This window comes from Camelina sativa, chromosome 8, assembly GCF_000633955.1.
Source record: "Camelina sativa cultivar DH55 chromosome 8, Cs, whole genome shotgun sequence".
Taxonomy (NCBI): domain Eukaryota; kingdom Viridiplantae; phylum Streptophyta; class Magnoliopsida; order Brassicales; family Brassicaceae; genus Camelina; species Camelina sativa.
In genome coordinates, this window is record NC_025692.1 from 23,079,909 (window position 1) to 23,094,389 (window position 14,481).

The 14,481-nt window shown below is 31.7% G+C and overlaps 2 protein-coding genes across 2 annotated transcripts; both read right to left on the reverse strand.

Annotated features, from left to right (window-relative positions):
• LOC104708039 lies at window positions 3,092-4,325 on the reverse strand. The gene is made up of 2 exons (XM_010424525.2): window positions 4,067-4,325; window positions 3,092-3,842 (listed from the first exon to the last, which is right to left on the reverse strand). Exons 1-2 carry the CDS (start codon window positions 4,232-4,234, stop codon window positions 3,270-3,272), a joined length of 741 nt encoding a protein of 246 aa, XP_010422827.1. The 5' UTR covers window positions 4,235-4,325; the 3' UTR covers window positions 3,092-3,269.
• LOC104708041 (transcription factor bHLH61-like) lies at window positions 9,861-11,460 on the reverse strand. Its single transcript, XM_019229080.1, has 4 exons — window positions 10,896-11,460; window positions 10,509-10,664; window positions 10,127-10,294; window positions 9,861-10,028 (listed from the first exon to the last, which is right to left on the reverse strand). Exons 1-4 carry the CDS (start codon window positions 11,427-11,429, stop codon window positions 9,942-9,944), a joined length of 945 nt encoding a protein of 314 aa, XP_019084625.1. The 5' UTR covers window positions 11,430-11,460; the 3' UTR covers window positions 9,861-9,941.

A 14,481-nucleotide genomic window follows, 5' to 3' on the forward strand; every position in this document is an offset into this window, starting at 1 on the left:
CCAGTTGGACATAAGTGGGTCTTTGTAAGAAAGAGAAATGAGAAGAATGAAATCGTGAGATACAAAGCACATTTTGTAGCACAAGGATTCTCTCAAAGACCAGACATAGATTATGAGGAGACATACTCCCCTGTGATGGATGCAACAACATTTCGGTACTTAATAAGTTTGGCTATTAGAGAAAAACTGGATTTGCGGTTAATGGATGTTGTAACCGCATACTTATATGGTCCACTGGATAATGAAATCTATATGAGATTACCAGAAGGTTTTGAGCTCAAAGATAAGAATGGTTCTCGAGAACAGTACTGCATAAGGCTGGACAAATCCCTTTATGGACTGAAACAGAGTGGTCGAATGTGGTATAACCGGTTAAGTGAATATTTAGCTAAAGAAGGCTATAAGAATGACCCAATCAGTCCATGTCTATTTATAAAGAAGTTTGCAAACAAAGAGTTTGTAATTATAGCAGTTTATGTGGATGATTTAAACATCCTTGGAACTTCTGGTGAAATTGCCCAAACAGTAGAATATCTCAAGAAAGAGTTTGAAATGAAAGACCTAGGCAAGACAAAATTCTGTTTGGGGCTACAGCTTGAGTACATAAGTAATGGAATCCTTGTGCATCAAAAGGCATATACAGAAAAGGTACTCAAGAGGTTTAAAATGGACCAAGCTCACCCATTGACCAGCCCAATGGTTGTTAGAAGCTTAGACTTGGATAAAGATCCATTTGGTCCAAAGAAGGCCGATGAAGAAGTTCTCGGACCTGAAGTGCCATACCTCAGTGCAATTGGAGCGTTAATGTTCCTGGCTAGCCACACTAGACCGGACATATGTTTTATCGTGAACTTCCTAGCAAGATTTAGTTCTTGTCCGACTATAAGGCACTGGAACGGTATTAAACATGTCATGCGCTACCTACAAGGGACGGTAGATTTTGGTTTATTTTATACTAACTGTAACAGAGATGGTTTAGTTGGTTTTTCTGATGCAGGTTACTTATCGGATCCGCATAACTCCAGGTCTCAAACTGGGTACGTATTCACGCACGGTGGTACAACAATCTCATGGCAGTCCATGAAGCAGACCATCGTGGCCACATCCTCAAACCACGCGGAGATCCTAGCAATACATGAAGCCAGCCGTGAGTGTGTATGGTTACGGTCCATGACGCAACACATCCGGACCGATAGTGGCATGGACGACAATAAGGAAGCAACTGTAATCTATGAAGACAATACGGCCTGTATCGCACAGCTCAAGGAAAGGTTACATTAAGGGAGATCGGACGAAGCACATACTACCCAAGTTCTTCTTCACACACGAACTACAAAAGGCCGGAGAAGTTCGAGTGGTGCAAGTTCAGTCATGCAACAACTTAGCCGATCTCTTCACCAAATCATTGTCGACAACAACATTCTGGAAGCTCACGCACCAGATTGGAATGCGGAGGCTTAAGGACTTAGAGTGATGCTTGGAACAGGGGGAGTAATGCGTGTTGTACTCTTTTCCATTCACCAAGGTTTTGTCCCATTGGGTTTTCCTGGTAAGGTTTTAATGATGCAGCATCCCCAAGCGCATTACAGGGATCCTCTCCTTGCACATGCACGGTTATGTCATCCAAGGGGAAGTGTTGTAAAACACTGGATGGTGCACTCCATAACCGGGCCATGTACGGCCCATACGTGTATGGCCCATCGGACATAGGCCCATCGGCCATTACCTATTGCTAGTCGGTTTAAGTCTTTGTCTTTGTACTCTATATATATTTAACCTCGTTGAGACATTATGAATAAAAACAAGAGTTTTACTGCTTCGATTCTCTAGTTACATAACAAGTCAGTTAATCTTGAATTTTACTCGTGATTCCATGTGACAATTTTTATTGAAAATTCACATAATCCTAATTCCGATACAGCTAGCTAGTATGTTTTAAAATTAAACCAACATATTCAAATAATTCCATCAAATGCCAAACACCAGTTAACTTTTCAATGAATTGTTGAAATTCTTCCTGTAGACTTTTAAAATTATCAACATGAATTGAAGGGATTCTTATGGATTTTATCATTTCTTCACTCAAATATTATGAATGTGCCATTTTCACTTAAATTTGATAGATTTACCATTTTTTTATTTTTCAAAATGTGTGTTTTTATAATTTTTTTTTTGCTAAAATATATACTTCATATCAAATACTAAGAAAAAATAGAACTAAAAAAACTCAAATATAATGTGTTAATTTGTGTTTTTAAATATGAAAAAATAACAAATCTAAAAAATTTAAGGTGAAATGACAAAAACTATAAATGCATTAAAACAAATGTCCCTATGCGCATAGTGAGAAACACGTCTTTCCTTCCATTTTATGTCGTAATCTTCGGTAGAAAATCTAATGTTTTCTTGTAGTGTGCATGATACACGTAGACTTGTTTCCTCTGTCATTCTTTCATTTTTTTACTAGTACGGAATATTTCACAAAATTCCGTGTGAAAATATATAACACGTAAACTTTTCTAATATCGATATCAACTTTGGTAACACATAACCAATAATATGTTCATAGTTCGCGTAAAAGAATATTTCATCTCTTGGTTTTTTTTTTCAAACCACAATTTATCCTCATAATTAGTAAATAAAATTTAATTTTAAAACAAATGTAAACGCATTAATTTTTCTGGAAAACAATTACAACGGCTGTCAGAAAAAAATCAACCCTCTTTCTCAAATCATGAATGCCTTTTTCCTTACCAACAAAAAAAAATCGTGAATGCCTTTTTTAAAAAGTGGTATTAGAAAGATTTTGCGGTTTACACACATATTCCACGTTAACAAAAGAAAAAGTCTAAGTTGATGAAAAACCAAAAGTTCAAATGAAAAAGAAGATTGACTGATTGAGATCGAGACTTAGCTTTGAGAAAGAGGCATACATATATATATATTATGAGCCATGAAATAATATGAAACCATTTCTAACCGAACAACAATATTCATCAGCCGTTTAATGCGTGTGAGCTAAGTGAACAACGTTCATAAAGATCCAAAATTAATGCGTCTGCATGTTACGTTACCCAAACTTCAGAATAAATATCATTAAATTGGGTGTATCATTAAACTAAATTTCGTCTTAGAAAACCCGGTAACATACATATCCGGTTATCAAAAACAATTCAGCAACAATTAACTTGAACAACTTAGATCAATCACAAACAATTTTATCGTTAATCATCATATATATATAATATATTTAACCTCAACATATATAATCAGGGAGAGAACTGATCATCAGAACCTCCATCGCAATCCACTTTACCCTTCTCCTTATTGCTCAACAAAAATACGAAGTCGAGGTTATAAAGAACAGGAATGATCAACGCAGAGCTCAAGAACACAAGCACAGGTCCAAAGATCCATAGCATCAAAGGCAAGCCCATGTAGAACAGCCTATTACCTACCGTGTTGAGCAAGAAAGCTTTCTCGAGTAGCTCAGAGACATACTCGGGAGTCACAAAGCTTCCGATTCCGCTGAAATCATCGGAGAAGGGTTCTTGAGGAGAGTTTATGAGGATGTTGACTTGATTGATGAAGCGAATGGAAAGTGAATGAGAGAAGAAGGCGAAGAGGAAGATTGTGAGGATGGTTACGTATTTGAGTGCGACTGTGAAGTCACCATGAGCGCCATATACGGCGTCGTTTAATGGCTTCTTGATGCTATAAGTACTGCTTAAAACGGCAGCGAGGCCTGCGCAGAGGAGGATGCAAGTGGTTGCCATTAGCGTCGCTCCCATTATCGTGTTTCGTAGCGTTTGTACCGCTAAGATGTTCTTTTTCTCGTTGTCCTGACCAAAGACACATTCATATACTGTTAAATTCATATACCGACCCCTAATCTAATTTTTTGTATATGCAGTTTCCATTAAAATTTTGCGGTTATTGAAAACTATGGTATTGTTCATAATTTTACTTTCGACCTCAACCAATATGATGATTACTACTAATTACAATAACTTAAAAAATGATTTGAAAGATTAATTGGGATATATCGTTTTCGAGTAATATATACCTTCATGATGGCGGCTACCCAAGATCGACGTGCACGCGAATTAGTCCCTACAATTGTGCAGAATGGATCGGTTCGAACCTTATACCACAAGTAGATGTGGTAACAAAACATCATAAGTAGAGCACATGGCACAAGAACAGCATCTAAGTACCATTTCTGCCACTCCATTTGATCTCACTATTTCTATGAATATATTCTTCTCTCTTTCTTTCTTGCTCTTGTTGTCTTCAAAACTCTTAGAATGTTTTGGTTTATTTTTTCTGGCCCCTTGTCTCCATATATTTATAGTGAAACTCCTCTCTAGTCAAAATCTTTGTTCCGCAATTTGCCCCTTAGAATTACAAGGGCCACCATTTCTTTTTGGTTTTTCATTTTCATATAACTTCAGTGTTGATGCTTATTGTCTCTTTATGACTTATTAGTGTTCACTTCTGTACCCCACTTTGTGAGATGATTTGGAATATACGTTTAGCCCGCATATTTATTTTGTTACTAAACATTTGGCCTTCCTTAAATAAAGGTTAATTACCACACTTGTCCCCCTTTTAGACCTCTTTTTTGAATTTTGTCTCTCATTGCCTGTATATTCGCACATGTGATATATAAATGTCCGTATATATAATGGAGACAAGACTTTAGATTAGATGGTTTTGAACATGTCACAAAGATGATAACAGAATAGATTTGTTGTAGACGACGCCATGTACACAGTACACATGTTAGTATGTTACACTATGACCTAACTTATCTCCACGTCATTACGGTCTTCTACATTTCTAGTGCATGTCATTTAATTTTAGCATAAACTAGAACTATCCCAAATCGAAAATGTACATCGCTGTATTAAAAATCAATTTCCGTATTGGTCACTACAAATATTAAAGTAAACGATTTATCTCATTTTTTAATTCTTTCCCAACGCGGTACTCAAATATTTGGTAATCTCTTCGTAGGAAGGATCTCGAGCGATTGTGGAACAGGTGCACTTATGTCTTTTTATAAAATTAACGACAAAAAATGAATAATTGAAAGAATATAAAGTAACTTGTAAAGTTTCTTGAACATGAGTCAGACCCAATTGGCTAATGGTTGGTTCATTTCTTCAAGAAAATACATCCGTAGTGAATTTAAAACCCTTTATCCTTCTGTTTCTTTGTTGATCATCTACGACTACTTTAAACCTTTTTTTTCACACTATTTTTATTACGATAATGTGTAGATAATATAAATATATATGTACGTATATTGACTCTACAAATTGAGATGAAAGTAACATGCAAATTCTGTATAAAATATGTGCATGCTCATATACCAAACACATATTAATACTTATAAATATGTTTACAGTAACAAATCATTACATGTACGCACGAATAATAGTTGATAGATATGGACAAACCACTTGAGTTTCAGGTTTAGCCTTTTGCCTTTACAGGTTTTAAAAACCAAGCAGCAGTAATTAATTATTCCTGTATTAGAATAGATGATGTTTTAGAAATAAATTTTGTATCATAAAAGTTAATTTTCTATATGTTTTTATTAATTAGTGGTATAAAATTGTAGATCTCAAGATTCATTAATTGATAATTTAAATTTTGACGAACTACTATTGGTTAATAATTAAAAAAAAATACTCCCTCTGTATTAGAATAGATGATGTTTTAGAAATAAATCTTGTATCACAGAGATTGATTTTCTGTATATTTTTATTAATTAATGGTATGAAATTGTAGATCTTAAGATTCATTAATTGATAATTTAAAATTTTGATAAACTATTATTGGTTAATAATTAAAAAAATATGTTATTATAAATAAAAATACATTTATGACTAAACATTTATTATTTTCTTAATCTTTGTAAAAATCTTAGAAAATCATCCTTTCTAATACATTCTAATACAGAGGAGTATGTTATTATAAATAAAAGTATATTTATGACTAAACATTAATTATTTTCTTAATCTTTGTAAAAATCTTAGAAAATCATCCTTTATAATACATACTTACTTAAACCCCGAACAAATATAGTTTGTTTCGGTCTAGTGACACGATGAGTCTGCGGCAAAGTTTAATGTACAGAGTCCTAATTAAATCCTAATTAAGATTAACTTGTATTATTCGAATAAAGAAAGTAAAACATGTATGACCCAAAAAATCCGGGAATAATCCAATAAATCTTGAGGATTCTTCTTGATAAAATTAAAGTATAATTTACTAATCAGATAAATTAGGCATCAATTAGATAATAATATAATGCGCTTGGGGAAACAAATTATAATATTATAATAGAATCTAAGCATTTTGTAATTTCCATGTGATCAAATGACCTAACTGTATTTCTAAAGGGCGATAGATTTGTGATTCATGCGTGAATCGACATATCTATCGGATGCTTATATAGTATATTTTCCACACGCTGTAACTGACGTCTACTTTTAAAGCTATATATACAACTCTTCATTAATTTCAATAATATACCAAATATGTGCATAGCTTTTCTTTTTTTTTTTGGCAAACCCAAATATGTGCATAGCTTAAAACAACATATGTGCATACAATTCATTTCCACGTTTAGATTTGTTATTCTTAACTAAGTAAGACTCTGAAATGATGTGAATACTGCAACAAATTCTGAATATAATATCTTAATATTACCAAAAAAGAAATTCTGAAGGGACATGCTTGATTTGTGGTTAATGATAACTATATATTTAGAGTTACAAAAAAATCGATCATTGTTGTAATATTATCTTATCTTTTGGTGAATAAGTTAATATAAACATGTACAGTTAGAAGTTCATCATATATTTGGGGTAAAAAAGAAAGTCATCATATATATTAGAATCACTTTCAAAAGAAGGAAAAAAAAGTTAGCAAACAAATAAAATTTAGACCCAAGTTCATAGTCTTTTTTTTTTTTGGACTAAACCCAAGTTCATAGTCTAATTAATATTTCTTTAATGAATAGCTAATCGTGTCAATACTTAAATTTAACACGCAAGTTCAATATAGTAGGATCTGCACTATATAAAAAAAAACACCTAATCCAAATTAAACACTAAACAATATACATGGCCTAAACCAATCGTTTAAAAAGTTGTCTTGTTTGGGACAAAGGAAAAAAAAAAGAAGAAGAGGGTGGTGGGTGCGTGCGATCCAATACGAACGAACTAACAACAACACTACGGAAAAGAAATCTCTAGAGATCGATCGAAAGAAAAAAAGAAGCACTCACATGTCTTGATTTTTTAGACGATTGCTTTATTTATGGTTAATTAACTTATTAAGAGCTCATCTTATCTTAGAAGTATTAAAACAAACAAGGAAGTTCTCGTCAGCAAATAGAAATGTGAGGTCCACGTTCGACCATATTTTAAGTGTATAAATGCAAAGCCTAAACCTACTCGCACGAAGGTCTCTTAATGCTCTAACCTACCCAATTCCATTAATTTTTAAGTATAAGTGTGCATTACCTTTTGGGTTCACCGTTCATTTTAATAGAAAATAATTACGCTTTGTTAAGATCTAATTTTGTATTCATCTGCTTAAGTATTATTGAAAATTCCTTTTTAATATTTATAAATAATAATATAAAGAAGTATTAAAGTGTTTTCTGTGTGTTCTTTTAAAATAATGAACGAATGAAAGAGTAGTGTTTGTATCTGATATTTTGGTACGTTAATTAATTAATAATATAAATAAATGTGTCTGATTTTTAGTATATATTTGTAAGCGTCGTGTTTAAAAGTTATCTTTAGTCCAAAATTTTGTGATTAGTGGACAAAATTATAAACGACAACTTGTTTTAGACCAAATGAAATAAGGTTTTGAGTGGCTGTATCTTTATAAAACTATATCTTGTTTTCTTTAGTCTACCGTCTTAAACTTTTTGTTATGAGTTTTGTGATATTTTAAGTTTTGATGAATAAAAACTTTATTTAACATTCATTTCTATGACGCATAATCATAGTATGAAACATTGATATGGGGTTATTTTAGATATATATAGAAAAAAAATTGGATATGGAGTAATATTGATGACCAAAATAGTAAATAATAGAAATGTGGTTTTTGTGTAAATTGCATTTTTGAGATTTAAATATGTAAATACCATTTGGTCCATGTCCATAAAAAAAAAAGTTAAGAACTCTTTGAAGCCGATTGACATCATAACATGAACATGGAAAATCAAATTTTGATTCAAGAAAACAAGAATGTCGAAATGATTTAAAAACTAATAGGTTGGATATTATGATTTGAATTTAGAATGTGTTGATGAGTCAATTAGGCTTGATTGTAATGGAGTTGTGTTAAACTGATTTACTATAGTTATGGGGTACATACATCACATATACGTATACGCATTAGTATAGATAAAACTTATTTACTATTGTCCAATCGAAAGATCAAAACGAAATAATTTCTCTTATGCTCTTCAATCTTCTGTTTTGTTATAATCTTTGAAGTTTCATCAAATATAGATTGTAGCATTCAACTTTTACAATCCCGAAATTTCAACTGTGCCAGTTCGTCAATCAGCTCTTATCATTACATGTTTAAAAAACGTTTTGTCATGTATATTTCCACATTTCAATCACCATCCATTGCCCTTGTTCTCACTATCGGCTCAAGAACTATATTTTGTTTAAGATCCATTGCCACATATCAAATTTTCAGAATAATTATGAAAGAAGTAATTGGACAAACAAGGCACAGACACACAAACCATATCAACCTAAAACCTACAAACAAACCATCATCAACAGATAGAATCGCTGTATCGGATCAAACCGGCAGAAACAGAATCAGAATGGCTAAGCAATACCGGACCAAGTTGTTCTAATTAGAACAAGAAGACCAAGTTGGTCTAATTAGAACAAAAATCGAAACAAATACCGAACTATGATTTTAAAAACCGATATAGAGGAAGATTGAAGGGACTAAAATGTGCTTAAGACTACTAGACCAGCTTCAAAGACGATAAAAATCTCAGCAAGTCTGAAGAGCAGAAGCATAATTTGATCTAGGAGCAGTTAAACACCTCTCATGTCATTGTTTTTTTTTAACAAGTAGGCTGCCTGAATCACTGCTCCATATATCTCATCCTTTTTACCAATTCAATCAAACCAAATAAAAACAAAACACAAGATGAAACACAGCTATATATATATATATGTAAGATCTATCTCAGCGACCAATATCAACAGACTCGATTTCGGACAGAAACTAAGACAAAGATCTCCGATTGTGGTCTTTTTTTATTTAGGGCGCTGCATTCATCTCTATGGCATCGTTATTTTGCTAAAGAGTCAAACTCCAGTCCCGTTTCCCACCCCAAACATAAAGTTAAAAAACCAACCACGAAAGAGAAAAAAAAAATACAGATCTGTCGAAGAACTAACTATAGATGATAAATGTTTTGAGAGGCGGATCCTCTTGATTAGGGTTCAAAGTTAGCCGCAGCTATTTAAAGAGAGGAAACGGACGGAGCTCGTTAGGTCAAAAACCTTGAAAATACTAAGTGGGCTTATGTTTGGGCTTTTACAATATATTCATGTGATTTCCAAAACATTTGCTTCTGATATAGGGGGTTTTAATCTAGTACTATCTCTGGGCTTCTTGGGCCCAAACTCGTTTACTGCTCTGCTCTAGTTCAATGTTCATGAATCATGTATTGTGTCCATTGATTTTGTTTATGGTTTCTTTGGATCGCAAAAAACTTGTGTTTGTTCGTTCGTTAACGGTAGAAGAGAGAGAGTAATGATGTACAAATGAATAGGAGGATCAAGAGATGACTAATTTGGTACGTTCATTACATTATGAGTTCTTTTTCACACCTTCGAAATTCAAAACATTGCAATTATGTAACTTTCTTACAAACATCTTCCTCCATAACCTGCGTTTCTGATCAGTGCTTGCTTAGTATCTTCCGATGTAACGATGTCCCTTTGCTCAGCAACCTATTTGTTATAATTGATATAAACATGTGTATATAGATGTTGGAACTTGCATGTCATTAATAAGGATCTAAAATCAAAATGTGTGATGATATTTGTACCTCAGAACAAGAAGCCTTCAATGAGAAGTCACTGAAGCAGCTAATGACACATTGTTGAATCTCTAAGCCTAGAGTCTCCAATGTACTAACTGTTGATAGAAGCAAGCCCGGTTTTGTAGAACAACATATATTAATATGCGTATCAGCTTCCCTTTGATCCACTTCGAACTGTATAAACACGTTCTTGTTAAAGCAAAAGAAACAATCCCAACAAAATTGTCTTCACCTTTTAAGTGATTTTAATTTTTCAGTGAAAATGAATTATGTAACTGATGGGGGTGTTTTGTAACAAATGATTTGTAAAGGGATCAATTTGTTAACCATAAAAAGTTATGAGTATTGGAGAGAAAGTATCATAAACAGATGTTTTGTTTTGTTTTACCTTTAGGGAATTTCTGACCGTAGATTTGTTTGTAATGAGTCTATTCAGATGAGAGTTGCTTCCAAGTTCTTGATCGTCTTCTTGCAATTTGTTAATCTTGTCTAAAAGCTCCTTCATGTAATCTATGGCATCTCCTAGTATTGATGTCCTATCCATCTGATTTCATAATAATAATAAAACAAACGGAAACATTTTCTTAAACTACAGTATATGCAAATTCACATAAATGGCAACCATTATAAAATGAACAGTGTTGAAAAAGGTTCAAACAAGAAGAAGACATACATGTAACCTTAGGAACTTAAGAAACGTGATAACTACAGATTAATTCAATAATAAGTGAAAAATAATAAGTTTTTGTTAAAAGAGGGGTTTATGGACTTATGCCTTGGTGATTTTGGGGACAATGGATCGGAGCATGGAGAGCCTGTCAATTAACCGTTTCCTCCGCCGTCCCTCCGCCATGAGATTCTTCGAAGGTTGGCCTTCAAGCTTCCTGTTACTCTTTTTCTTGTTAGTCACTCCGGTGGTCAAGAAGCTCTTGCTTTCCACCATCAATGGTGCATAATTGTTGTTCTCTTGTGAAGTCGGAAGAATCAATGGAGGAGGATAACAAGAGGAGTCAATCATATCCTCGAGAAAACGATAGTCGGAAGCGGAGGAGAGAGGCGGAGAAGGAGGAGGTGACCACGGTTTCGGTGGTTGGTGAAGCAACGTTGGTGGCTGAGAGATTAGATTCATCGAAGAGGAAGAAGGATGATCAATGTTGTCGGTTTCTTCGAGAGGATTGTTGAGACATAGGTAATCGAAGTTCCAATCATTTGGGACGAACTGGTCCATCGCTGTGAATCCGCCTTTAACGCCGTCGACGTCGAGATTGTTGCTCTCTTGTTTATTCAATTGGGTCAATTCCATTTCCATCTCTGTTTCTGAAACTCTTTACTAAAATAGAAGTGAAGAGAGCTGTGTGTAAAAAAAGAAGATGGACTGTTATTTATATAAATGCATTACGTATTTGTGTAAGTGTAATGAATAATTCACCGTTTAACTAATCAGAGTTACTCATATCATTTTACAGTTTCCACTGTTACATAAAAATTGGCTTTTGAGCAAGAATAAAACAAATAGGGTAGTTTTGTCTTGTTTGTTTAAGGAATAAAAGAGAGAGATCACTATTAACATTTAACTCTGTTTGTTTTTTTTTTATCCATGGTCCAGCACAAACCTATGAAGCCTATGACTGAGATGGAATCTGCCATTGATTTTCTTTAACTTATATTATAACTTATGTACTGTTTGATTCTATTAACAAAAGGCAAATGAGTCGGTATCAATAACAGAAGGCAAATAAGTCCTAAATAAGAATTTAAGAGCATTGTCGGACTATGCCAAAACAGTATCAAGCAATTAATTCCTTCTCTGTAATCGGAAAATGATCTGACGCACAAACTCTATCCCGACCAAATTGATGAACATCATCTGCTTGCTTGGCCTCTTTCTTTATATATATGATTAGTATGAGTATATATGATATTAAAAAAATATGAATATTCATATCTATATATACATTTTTCAAGTACATTTAGCAAATAAATCCTAAAGTTGCCACCTATTTACAAAACTGCCATTGTATTAAATATTAAATATTAATTTGGTAATTAAGTTAAAAAATATCAAGATTCCGATTTTAAAAAACAAAATTTCCCTTTAACCAATTTTCCAAAAATCTGCCTAATAAATAATCCATTAATTGCTAAAAAATCAGCCTAAATATTCGATCTCAAAACATTAATTTCGAATTATTTTCCTTCTATAATAGTGTATATGTTAACAATCAAATTAAAGAAACAAATTTAAATACCAAAAGATATCATATTCCTACCATATTCCTTAAAAACAGATTACAGTTATTTACTCCCTAATTAGTTACTAAATCAGAGTTTTTTTTTTGCTTGCTTGGAAAGGTTTGTTTCCTCAACATAATGTTCACCCTATAAATACTATACACCGAAACCTTGATTATATATCAGCAATCATAATTACATAACCCTTAAAAACCCTTAAACACTTTTTCATTCTTGATTTTTAGATCTGTCTCCAAATCTTGGAAATCTTTATAAGAAAAAAGATAATGATGGAGAAACAATTGAGTGGTTATTATACTTTTTTTTGGTTAAAGAGCACTATCAAGATTTTGTAATATCATATACTTGGAATTTTAAATATAGTTATTCTTTTTTTGTGATGGTTTTCATTTTAGTTCTCACATTTAAGATTTTCTTATACAGTTAAGTCATTAATTTTTATTTTACTTTATCAAAAATAATATTGTTTATTTTATGTGTAATGCTTTTAGTTTCACAAATAGTTTGGTATAAAATATATCTTCGTAAACATGAAAAAGATGAATCAAAACAAAAATAGAGAAGTCTTAGTTTTCGTTTTTATACTTTTTTTTGTTTTTTCTTAATTCATGCAAATTATATCCAATTATTTTATATTTTTTTATAATAACTATAATTCTATATTAAAAATACATTTTAATTTTTTCATAATAAGAAACATATCTAACTTAAAAAAATCAGTAATTACACTTAAAATCTTTTATGGTTATAATTTCTTAGTTTCCAAATTAGATGATTTATAACAAAATATAGTTAATGTGATAGCTAAAATCCCGAAATTAAAGCAAAACGATAACGTGATTATGAATATAATTATTTTAAGAAAATTCTATAAAAATCTAAATTGTTTCCTATAATTTTGTTTTAATGCCATATCTTCTTATAATACTCAATTCATATTATTTGTCTTTAATTATGTATGTATATTGTAGTATGTATGTATATATTAATGTGATATATTGGTGAAAAACGGATCAGCAACTATTGTAGTATGTATATATATTAATGTGATATTTGGTAAAAATCCGAAAATATCAGGTTATATAGATATAATTATTATATAGAAAGTACCAAAATCATGAAAATAGTAATGAGTCTTTTATTTTATTTTTTATCTCTCATGTATCAAATAATATATAGATTTTAATAAAACATTTAGTTGTAAAAGTTATATTTTTACTTGATAAAAATTTGAAAAATTGATTTGATAAAAAGATACTTTTAGCCTCAAATACTATTTTTACTTTAACAGTTTCGTATGATGAATTTTTGCGGACTAAAAATCTTTGAACATGTTGCGTGACCCGCCTAGCATGCCGGGTTTGGACTATATAACCAACACTAAAACTATTAGTTTATTTCATATATACTGTAGATTTGTAATCATAGTTTAGAAAATTAACTTATAAATTATTTAGTATATGAACTATATAATATTACACATACTATAACACATTCTTAATATTCCCAAAAAATAAAAAAATACACATAAAAATATACAACAACATACCATATAGGCATATACCTCTGTTTAATTCTAGAGAACAAAACAAAACTAAAATTTTATATTTTATCTAATAACAAATTTAATGTAAATAAGTTATAAACTTTGTAAAAGTGTAAAAAGAAGAAAAAAAATTCTAAACAAAATTATAAATTAATTAGACAAAAGTTAATTAATTGAGAATTTGAAAACTAAATAAATTAAAAATTATTATTTAAAATACAATAATTTATAATTGTAGTTCATATTCATAAAAAGAAGGAAGCGATAATTTAATGATCTAGATTTTATCTAATTTGAGAAGCTGCCATTTGATTTCTCTCTTATTGGATAGTGTAATTTGTGAGTTTTACTATATACGTACATGTATATCTAGAAGATATTCGTATCTAAGAACACGCCAACACCGATCCGTTAGGTGAAAAAAAAGCGAACACCCGTGTCTTCTATAGACAACTCCACAAATTATTACATTGTGAATATCAGTGTATGTAAGTATGTTTGTATTAAGATGGGAAAGAAAAGACTATACTGACAGGTCAAAGAGATCGAAGGCTTAGTCAAA